This window comes from Aureococcus anophagefferens (genome assembly GCF_000186865.1).
Source record: "Aureococcus anophagefferens unplaced genomic scaffold AURANscaffold_4, whole genome shotgun sequence".
Lineage (NCBI taxonomy): Eukaryota > Pelagophyceae > Pelagomonadales > Pelagomonadaceae > Aureococcus > Aureococcus anophagefferens.
In genome coordinates this window covers 2399766-2410279 of record NW_008705564.1, presented here as the reverse complement: position 1 = coordinate 2410279, position 10514 = coordinate 2399766, and the positions used below count along the sequence as shown (strand labels likewise).

General features: G+C 71.1%; 3 protein-coding genes across 3 annotated transcripts; 1 reads left to right on the top strand and 2 right to left on the bottom strand.

Moving 5' to 3' along the window:
- Positions 1–1169: 1169 nt before the first annotated feature.
- AURANDRAFT_62325 (hypothetical protein) lies at positions 1170–4400 on the bottom strand (the record flags this gene model as incomplete). Its single annotated transcript, XM_009036155.1, has 6 exons — positions 1170–1289; positions 1393–1977; positions 2306–2476; positions 2509–2768; positions 2857–3756; positions 3827–4400. The coding sequence occupies 6 exons, from the start codon at positions 4398–4400 to the stop codon at positions 1170–1172; spliced, it is 2610 nt and encodes an 869-aa protein (XP_009034403.1).
- Positions 4401–5334: 934 nt separating this feature from the next.
- On the top strand, positions 5335–5622 carry AURANDRAFT_22241 (hypothetical protein; the record flags this gene model as incomplete). Its single annotated transcript, XM_009036264.1, has 1 exon — positions 5335–5622. One exon carries the CDS (start codon positions 5335–5337, stop codon positions 5620–5622), a length of 288 nt encoding a protein of 95 aa, XP_009034512.1.
- Positions 5623–7169: 1547 nt separating this feature from the next.
- On the bottom strand, positions 7170–8941 carry AURANDRAFT_71074 (expressed protein; the record flags this gene model as incomplete). The annotated part of the gene is made up of 5 exons (XM_009036154.1): positions 7170–7417; positions 7514–7654; positions 7717–7816; positions 7905–8563; positions 8681–8941. Coding segments are annotated over 4 exons (1008 nt in total), but the record flags the coding sequence as incomplete, so codon positions are not given.
- Positions 8942–10514: the final 1573 nt, after the last annotated feature.

Genomic DNA, 10514 nt, shown 5'->3' with positions numbered 1-10514 from the left:
GGCCGGCGCCCCGGGATCCCGGCGGCGATCCGGCGCGATCCCGAGCGATCCCGAGCGATCCCGAGCGATCCCGCGCGATCCGGAGCGATACCCTACTCATCGCGGCCAGAAGGCCGGCGGCCGACGCCGAGTACGAGGTGATAAAAGAAAACGGGGCGGGCCGCACCGGGAATCGAACTTGGAGCAAAATGAAGATCCATGAGGCATCTAATCGTGACAAAAGCAAAAAAAAAATGAAACGGGCCGCGCCGGGAATTGAACCCGGGACCTCTCGCACCCTAAGCGAGAATCATACCACTAGACCACACGGCCGAAAACAAAGCTCACCCGGACGGGGTCGAACCGTCGACACCCAGATTAACAGTCTGATGCTCTAACCAACTGAGCTACGGGTGATGAGAACCACCAACCCCGCCGAGCTCGCTGGAGCTCGACGAGTTGGTTCGATGCGAGAAAACATATTTCGCACGAGATATCAACTAGCTCCAAAGCGGCTTCGGCTAAGTGGTGGAGCTCCGCTGAGAGCTCGGCAGCGTCTGCGTCGAACACCGCCTCCGCGCGCGAGGGGTTGTGCGCGCGGACGCCTGCCGCGCTACGACGCCTGCCGCAAGTGTACACGTTATCGCTCGAACACGACAAGACATTGAAAGCGCTGAACGCAAGCGCTCACACAATCACACAAAAAAAAAGCAATGCTGCGCACGCCTGAGAGCAGCGGCTGCTTTTGCGAGCCGCAGAACCTGCAGCGCGAGACGGAGACGGGCTGCTTCGGTTTGCGGCCCACCGCACAAGACAATACACCCAACCCCTTCGACGGCGACGACGACGGCGCGCGGCGCGACGCCGTCGACGAAAGCTCGGAGACGACAAACACCACATCCAACACAACAACATCACCGGAGCCCTCGCGGGGCCCCAAGTCCTGCCAGACTATCCACTGGCGCGGCCGGGCGCGGCGCGGCGTGCGGAGGCGAGACCCCGCCGCGCCGCCGCCCTCGACGGCCGCGTGACGGCCCGCGTTAGACTATAAGCCCCCAGCGGCAACTTGATCGTCTCCCACTCGTCGTCGAAATCCCCCCCGACGACACGACCCACGCCTCCACGGCCGGGTCGTCGAGACCCCGCCGCGCCGCCGCCGTCGACGGCCCGCGCGTCCGCGCTTTAAACCTTTAAAGCGGCAGCTTGATCGTCTCCCACTCCTCATCCAGACCCCCATCGACGACCCACGCCTCCACGGCCGGGTCGTCGAGCGCCAGCAGGGGCCAGACGTCGAAGGCGGACCGCTCGTCCTTCGAGAGCGCGTCGAGCGCGGCGAGCGGCAGCGCGACGCCTCGCGGCGAGCTGGCGCGCGGCGGCGAGGGCCGCGGCGGCGTCGTCGGCCGTCGCGAAGACGCCGCCGAGGTCGCCGTCGAGGTCGCCGCCGCCGCCGAGCGCGGCCGCGAGCGCGGCCGCGGACGCGAGGGTCCGCGACCGGCGCGGCTTCGACCGCGGCGCGGCCTCGGCGCGCGCCGCGTCGCGCTTCTCGAGGAACTTCCGCCGCGACGCCGAGACCTTGGTCCGCGGCCGCTCGCGCGCCGGCTCGCCCGCGCCCGGCCGGTAGCCCTCGAAGACGAGGCGGTCGCCGAGGGCGCCGATGGCGCCCTTGTCCCGGGGCAGGCGCCGCGCGCCGCGCGCCAGGAACCGGGCGTCCCGGGGCAGCGCCGCCGCGAGCGCCGCGGCCGCCGCGACCGTGTCCGCGGCGAAGCGGCGGACGCCGGCCGCGTGCGCCAGGATCGCGACGGCCTCCGACGGCGCGTCGACGCAGAGCTCCGCGGGCCGCAGCCCCGCGCGCGCCGCGCAGACGAGCGCCGCGTCGCAGCGCCGCCGCGCGTCGTAGAGCGCGTCGACGTCGTCGAGGTCCGCGAGGTCCACGTCGGCGAGGGCGCCGCCGGCCTCGTCGTCCCAGAGCGCGGCTTCGTCCGGCGCGGCGCGCGTGCGCTGCAAGCGCTGCCGGGAGCGCGGCCGGGACCGCGGCGGGGGCGCGGCCGGCAGCAGCGCCGCGGCGGATTGCAACACTGCGGCGCAGAGGAGCAAAGCTCGCCCCATTGCGGCAAGTGCTTTGACACAGTGTGCAAGGTGACATCAAAGAGCACCAGCCCTGGAGAGCACTCCGGCGACACCCAAGCGCAAGGCGACCTCAAAGAGCACCCAGCGAGCACTCGACATACAAGCGCCACTTTAAGCAAACCATTCAGGGCGGCGTCGTGGCGGGGAGGGCGTCGCCGGCGGGCGCCTTGGCCGGCGCGGCGGCGAGCGCGGCGGCGACCGCGAAGGCCGCCGCGGTGCCCGAGTAGATCCCGAGGTCGAGGATCAGGCTCGACGAGCCCACGTGCGCGGCGCCCGTGAGGCACGCGGCCGCCGCGACGACCCAGATGCCGCGGCCCGCGGCGCCGTGCGTCTTGAGGACCGCGGGCCGCCGCCGCGCGCCGATCTTCGCCTAAGAAACACCCGATGGCCGTTTTCTCGAACAACGTCGCCCGTGGGGACGCCGACCCGCGCGAGCCCCGAGCAGGCCTGGAGCGACATGAGGCCCAGGGCCGCGTACCCGAGCGCGGCGTGCGGGTTCGTCAGCGGCCGCTTGAGCGGGTGCGACACGCCGAGGCGGCCGCGGCGCGCCGCGGCGACCGCGACGGCCGCGGCCATCGCGACGAGGGACCCGCCCATGCGCGCCGCGTGCGTCCGCCGCGCGGCGGTCTTCTCGGCGCCCGCGGCGCGGTACGCGAGGAGGCCTACGACGCGGCATCTGGGTTTTCATCCTCCGAAGAAACGTCGGTGTTCGTCCTCCGAAGAAACGTCGGTGTTCCAACGCGAAAAAACGGTCGGGACGCGGGCGCGGGCCGTCGGCCATGAGGCCGAAGATGGCCGCGGAGGCGACGATCGGGTGCCACGCGAAGACGTCGCGGGGGCCGTAGTGGTGGAGCGCGCCCGCGGCGACGAGGCCCGCGGCGACGCGCGACGCGCCCCGCGCCGCGTCGGGCGCGCACCGGAGGCACAGAGCGCGCCACGCCGCTAGAAACCGCCGCGAGACCTTCGGGTCCGTGAGGAAGACGGGCGACACGAGCCAGGCGACGAAGACGTAGAGCCAGACGGGGCTCCAGGGGCCGCCCGGCGCGAGGCGCAGGAACGGGTTCACGAGCTTGTCGGCCCAGCCCATCATGATCGAGAAGTTGGACGCGTGGGGCGGCACGTGGTGGCGCGCGTGCTTCGCGGGCGCGATGAGCAGGCCCGCGCGCTCGAGGACGCGCGCGACCGTGGGCACGGCGAACGCGGGCGTGTGGCTCCAGCGGTGCGCGAACTGCATGACCACCGAGTTGAGCGACGCGAAGCAGACGAAGACGGCCGTCGGCGCGTAGCGCTCCGAGTCGAAGGTCTTCGCGCGCGACGCCGCGGCGTAGATGGCGATGAGCGTCGCCCAGACGATGGCCGCGGCCACGGGCAGGTGCGTGAACGCGTAGTGCAGCCCCGGCGTCGCCGCGATCTTCTGGGGATCCGCGTGGTGGTTCACGAAGGACCGCACGCCCCCGGCGAGCAGGGAAAAGCGCTCGTTGTTCGAGTTGTCGAGGACGAGGTGGAGCAACAAGCCCGTGACGTCGATGTAGAGCGCGGACGCGAGGAAGAGCTGGACCGTGCCCGCGAAACCGACGCGGCGCACGAAGCCGAACGCGTCGAAGGCGGGCAGGAACGCGGCGATAACTAGAGCCAGGGCCAGCGAGAGGCCTACCGAGCGCGACGGTGTGACGATGTCTCACCACCCAAAATCTCTCGAAAACCGTCGCGGCCACGGGACGCCGCGAGAGGCCCGCGACCAGATTCACGAGGGGCACCGTCGCGACGTCGAAGGGCACGACGCCGCTCCGCCGCGCCTTCTCGTCGGACGACGCCGCTAATGCGCGCCGCGCGGCCGCGTGGACCGCGGCGCAGTCGCAGGCGCCGTCCTCGTCGTCGTTCGCGGGCGACGTGGAGCTCGCGTCGCCGGGCAGGCTGACGCCGTGCTTCCGCGGGAGCTCGCCGAGCTTGTGCTTGGAGTACGCGTAGACGTGGCCCGTCTGGGGGCCGCCGCCCTCGGGAGGGAAGTAGGGCGCCTGCTGCAGGGCCCAGGCCGCCTCCGCCTCCCAGCAGCAGCAGGGGTCGCCCAGCTCGAAGCCGTTGCTCTGGCCGTCGCCGTCGCTGTCCGCCTCGCAGAGCCAGGGCGTCCACGCGAAGCCCGCCGCCGCGAAGTCGTCGCCGAAGCTGTTCCGCGCGCCGCCGCCGGCCGCCGACACGTGCCCGAGCGCCTCGAGGCGCTGGCCGTTCGGGAGCCGGCAGCGGAACTCGTCGAAGGCGAGCGCCGACGACACAACGACGGCTGCCCGCCAACTCATCGTCGTCCTTTTTCACAAAGACAAGCCGGCCTACGGCCGGCAAGCTCGCTTCGCGAGCTATCGGCCACTCGTTTAATTGAGGTTGCTCGCTACGCTCGCTTAAACCACTCGTTGAAAGTTTTATGTTGCTGCTCGGACGTGTGCACCGCGACACACTGCAAAATAGAATAATAATATGACAAGCCGGCCTACGGCCGGCAAGCTCGCTTCGCGAGCTATCGGCCACTCGTTTAATTGAGGTTGCTCGCTACGCTCGCTTTAAACCACTCATTGAAAGTTTTATGTTGCTGCTCGGACGTGTGCACCGCGACACACTGCAAAATAGAATATAGAAATTGGATTAGTATCGCGCACCCGAAAATGTTTTATGTTGCAGCTGGTGCTGCCCACCTGAAGGTCTAGCCGAGGCCTTATGGATCAGGTTCCGTGCGACGTGCTGGTGATGGTCTTCGAGTCCTGTCCCACGAAGCAGGCGTTCGGGAGCCTACGGGGCACGTGCAAGAACCTCAAGGCGTCGAGCGAAGCCAAGAAGCTCGCGATCACCAAGCGCAAACTGGTCTGGCGCGACAAGATCGTGCGGAACGAGGCGGTGCTGCGGCACGGCCGCGATCCCGTCGCCTGCTCGTTTTCTCAAGACGGCGCGCGCATCGAGGTGGTGACTGGGCACGGTTGGGTCGAAACGGTGCGCACCTGGGAAGCGGAGACGGGCGCGGCGCTGAGCACGCTCGAGCGCCCGTTCGCGCGTTGCAGCGGCGTGACGTCGCCCGACGGGACGCGCTGGGTCAAGTTTGGATCTCCGGCGGAACTCTATGACTTCGAAGGTGGGACCATGCTCAAGCGACTCGAGGGGTCTGTTTCGCCATTCTCCTTCACAGCGACGCTCCGCGTGTTCTCGCGCGACAGCGCGCGCGTGGTGACTGCAGGTCACACCAAAATGGGGATCTTTAGCGCGGTCGACGGCGGGCTGCTGGTGTTGCTCGAGGGACACGACGGCTATGCCAACTGCGCCGAGTTCTCGCCCGACGGCGCGCGCGTCGTGACAGCGAGCTTGGACCGCACGGCGCGCGTCTGGGACGCGGCGACGGGCGCGACGCTCATGACGCTCCGGGGCCACGCCTGCTACGTCCACTGCTGTGCCTTCTCGCCCGACGGTTCGCGCGTCGTGACGGGGGGCAGCGACGGTACGGCGCGCGTCTGGGACGTGCGCGCGAGCCAGCTCTGACCGCGCTCTTTGCCCTTCTTAAGAGGCGATCATCTTCTGCGTCCGCGCGCCTAGGCCGACACCGTCGCGTGGGCGTTGATCATGTCGTCGACGATGCTCGGGTCCGCGAGCGTGGACGTGTCGCCGAGGCCCTCGCGGTCGACGTCGACGCCGTCGGCGGCGATATCGCGGAGGATGCGGCGCACCATGATCTTGCCGCTGCGCGTCTCCGGGAGGCCCAGTGGATGGCGCCGGGCGCCGCGACGGCCGCGACGTCCGACCTCGCGTGCTTCTCGAGCTCCGCGACGAGGCCGTCGCCCGCGTCGGCCTCGCCGGCCTCCGCGAGCGCGACGAGGGCGTAGAACGAGCCAACGGCGATGCCGACGATCGCGCGGGCTCGACCCTCCGCCGTGGCCGGGGTCGTCGTCGACGCGGCCCGCCGAGCGCCCGATCGCTACTTCGCGCTGCTGCTGTAGGGCACCTCCTTCTCGACCCAGGGGATGCGGACGTAGCCGCGGCCCGCGAGCTGGCTCGCGCGGCGGTACCAGACGAGGCCCACGGCGACGGCCGCGGAGATGACGAACGCGACGAGGACCTCGGCGACGAAGTCGCCGACGGGGACGCCGAAGACGTCGGCCTTCTTCGACTTCTTCTTCGACGACGACGACGCGATGGACACGGCGACGACGCGCGCCGTGTCGTTCGCGAGGGCCTGCCGGGGACGCGGCGTCCGGGGACGAGCGCGGCGCGCGCGGGTCCCCCCGGCGGCGACGTTCCCGGAACGAGGACGCGGGCGAACAGGCCGTGCAGTTGCCCACCTCGCAGGCGAAGTGGTACTCGTCGACGTCGTCCCAGTCCCAGTCGTCGTCGGAGCACGTCGACAGCGAGTACGTGCCCGTGAGGTCGAGCTGGATGCCGTAGCCGCCTGGGCAGCAAAAGGGTGATTCAACGTCGCTTCAATGTGAGTTTTCCGCGCGCGCGAATTCCGGAACAAGCATCCACGCTTCGAGACCGTTCCGAGAGATGATCGCTCGTCCAAAAATCAGCCAAAACGAGTGGAAAACGGCCGAGATATGAGCCTTTGAAGTTGGGAATTTCGCTCTCTTTTGCTGCCCTGGTAGCCGCCCGGGTCCATGACGTACATGACGAGCTCGCCCGTGCCTGCGCGGCGCGATTGAGGGCGGGCGCGGCGCGCCGGGGGCGCCGGCGGCGCGCAGACGTAGTACGTCGCGTTGTGCGCCGCGAGGTACTCGTAGACGACGCGGCCGTCCTCGACCTGGGCAGGAAAAGAGAGATTCAACGTCGCTTCAACGTGAGTGTTCCGCGCGCGCGCGTTTCGAAAAAACATCAACGCTTCGAGACCGTTCCGAGAGATGATCGCTCGTCCAAAAATCAGCCGAAACGAGTGGAAAACGGCCGAGAAACGAGCCTTTGAAGTTGGGAATTTCGCACTCTTTTCCTGCCCTGTCCTCGACGGCCGAGTCGTAGGCGTAGTGGAAGTCCGTCCACCTGTCGAGGGGTCGGATCGCGGATCCATCGCGTCGCGCGTCCGACCACCGCCGAAGGACGCCGCCGCGCGCTTGTCGAGCTGGCAGTTCGGGTTCGGGCCGAGGAGGTCCGCGTGGACCGCGTTCAGCATGGCCTCGAAGTCGGCGACCGTGTAGAAGCTCGTGATCTCGGACCGCTCCGCGTAGCAGACCTCGACGTCCGCGGACCACCAGCGGAAGCACGCCTTGCGGACCTCGGGCGAGTCGTAGGCGTAGGTCGCCGACACGTTGAGCGCGCCGTAGAACGCGACCATGGCGTCGAGGTCCGCCTGCGGCGCGCGGCGGACCGTCGCCCCGCGCGGCGCCACGAAAGCGCTCGAACGACCGCGACCGAAGAAACACGCTCGCGACGCCGGAATGCTCGCCGTCGCGCGCGAGACGGAGACGACCTTGAGGGTCTGGTTCGCCAAGTAGTCGGCTTGATAAGCGTCGGAGAACGCGTAGTCGATCGCGCGCGGCGACATGCGCCGCTCCAGGATCGTCGCGTTCGCGAGGTGCGCCGACGCCTACCGCGCGCGTCAGAAATTTCCCGGTCCCTCGAAAGTCGTCGCGGGACGCCGGCCGACGCGTTGCTCATGAGCTCGATGACGAGCATGGACGCCGGCACGTGGACAAAGAGGCCGTAGAAGGTCGACGCGTTGCCGCTCGTCCCGTTCGTCCAGCGGTACCTGAGGATCGACGCAGAGCTCAGGGCTGGCCGCTTGGCGGTCGCACGCGCAACAACCGCCGCGGGGCATGCAGACGCAGCGCATATACGGGTAGTACGACACGTTGTCGGCGTCGAAGGCCTCGACGAAGGCGTCGAGCGCGCGCGGGCCCGTCGGCGGCGCGTAGAACGCGACGCTGTAGTCCATGTACGCGTCGAAGTGGTCCATGTCGTTGAGCCGCTCCTCGAAGACGGCCTCCACGGCCGCGACGCTCAGGCCGCCGGTCGTGAGCTTGAACGACGTGTTCACGAGGTGCAACCCGAAGCCGCGGTCGCCGTAGAGCTGGACGCGGCCCTGGGCCACGGTCTCCAGCGTCTCGTTCGCCGTCGAGCAGACGCAGTCGTTGTCGACGCCGAGCCAGTCGTCGGCCGCGCCCTCGCAGGAGTCGCTCGAGGTGATGACGGGCAGGTATTTCTCCATCCATTGCATGGGCGCCTCCGGCGCGTTGCAGGGCAGCGTGTACTTGCTCACGCCGTCGCCCATGGCCTGCGGCCGCACGCGCGCGATGAGCAACATGGCCAGCGCGAGGCTGCCCATCGTCGTCATCGATCACGATGGTGCAGGGCATGGTGCCTTTGTCGGGAGGCAGCCCCGCATCTCAGCCCCGCTCGATCGATCGACCTGGGCCGCTCGTCACCGCACCTTCTCCGGGATGGCCGAGTCGGCGGCGGAGCTGCGGGGCCGCTGCGAGTACGACGCCGACGCGGCCTACAACCTGAGCTTCATGCTCGCGCAGGTGCGTCCGCGCCGGAACTTCGGGGGCGGGGGCGCGCGCCCGGGCACATTGGGACGCCTCCGTAGGGCCGGGGCGGCCTGAAGCGCGACCGGGGCGAGGCGCTGCGGCTGCTCGTGCGGTCCGCGGAGCTCGGCAAGGTGCAGGCGCAGGTCCAGTACGCCGCGCTCCTCGCCGACGGCCGCGGCGGCGTCGCGCGCGACGAGGCGAGCGCCGCGCGATGGCTCGAGACCGCGGCCGACGGCGGCTACGCGGAGGCCCAGTTCCGCCTCGGCTGCATGGTCGCCGCGGGCAAGGGCGGCCCCGCCGACGCCGCGCGGGCGCGGCGCCTCGTCGCCGCGGCGGCGGCGCAGGGCCACGTCGACGCCAAGGCGCGCGGCCGCGTCGCGCGCGGACGCCGCCGTTTCGTTCTTTCGACGAGTCGTATGGAATCGCTCGTCCGCCTCGAAGGAACGACGCCGGTCACCGACGCCATCGCATCGCAGGCGCGCTTGGACGCGGAGCGGGGCGGCCCGGGCGGCGGCGCGCCGGAGGGCTGGGCCTTCGCCGTGTCGTCGATCGAGCCGGCGCCGGCGCCGCCGGCGCCGAGCGTCTTCGCGACGCTCGGCGGCACCGCGGGCGCGTCGCTCTCGACGCTCTTCCGCGGCGACGCGGCGCGCGAGGCGCCGCCGCCGCCCGCCGAGGCGCCGCCGTCGCGCGCGCGACGCGAGGACGCGTGGCTCTCGCCCGGCGCCGCGGCCGCGGAGCTCGAGGCCGCGCGCGGCGCCGCGGCGTCCGAGCGCGCGCGCGCGGACGCCCACGCGGCGCGGAACGAGGCCCTCGAGGCCGAGGCCGCGGCGCTCCGGGGCCGCGTCGCGGACCTCGAGGCGCCCGCTCGCGGCGGCCCCCCGTCGCGCCAGGGCAGCGGCAGCTCCCTCGCGTCCGGCGCGGAGCTCGACCGCCCGGAGACGCTCGGCCTCGACGCCGAGGAGGCTCTAGCGCGGCTGCGGGAGGAGCTCGCGGCGCGCGACGCGGCCCACGACCAGGCCGTCGCGGCCCTCGCCGCGGACCGCGAACAAGCCGCCGCGAAACTCGCGGCGGCGCACGCCGCGGACCTCGCGGCGCAGCGCGAGGCCCTCGACGCCATGTCCGGCGACCACTTCGCGACGCACATGGCCCACGAGCTCGCCCTCCAGGGGCAGGCCGACGACCACGCGCTGGCGCTGTCGACGCTCGAGAAGCGGCACGTCGAGGACAAGGCCGCGGAGCTCGCGGGTTTGGGGCGCACGCACCAGCAGGCCATGCAGAGCCTCCTGGACCAGCACGGGGCGCTGCGCAAGGACCACGAGGCCTTGCGGCGCGCCCGCGACGCCGCGGAGAAGCAGCTCGCGGCGACGGTCGAGGCCTACGACGACCTCGTCAAGGCCGACGACGCGCGCGAGCGCGAGATCGGCGAGATGACGTCGCTGACCTTCGCGCGGAAGCAGGCCGCGGAGCTCGAGGCGCTGAAGGCGTCGCACGCGTCCGAGGTGGCGCTGCTGCGCGCGGACCACGACGCGGAGCTCCTGGGCAAGTCGCGCGCGCACGAGGCGGCCGCGGCGGCGCTCGACGAGGCGACGGCGCTGCTCACGGCCGCGGACGACCGCGACGTCGCGCAGCGGTCGTCGCAGGCCGCGCTCCTCGAGGAGCGCGAGGCGACGGCCGCGGGCCACGCGGCCGCGCTCGCCGCGCTCGCCGAGTCCGCGCGGCGCGGCGTCGCGGACTTGCGGGCGGCGCACGCGGCCTACGTCGACGAGCTCGCCGAGGACCGCGCGGCCGCCGCGGCCGACGCGCCCGCGGCGTCGGCGTCGGCGCTGCTCGCCGCGGGGGACCGCGCGGCCCGCGACGCGGCCGTCGCCGCGCGGACGCACGCGGAGGAGCTCCGGCGCCTCGGCGACGCGCGCGACG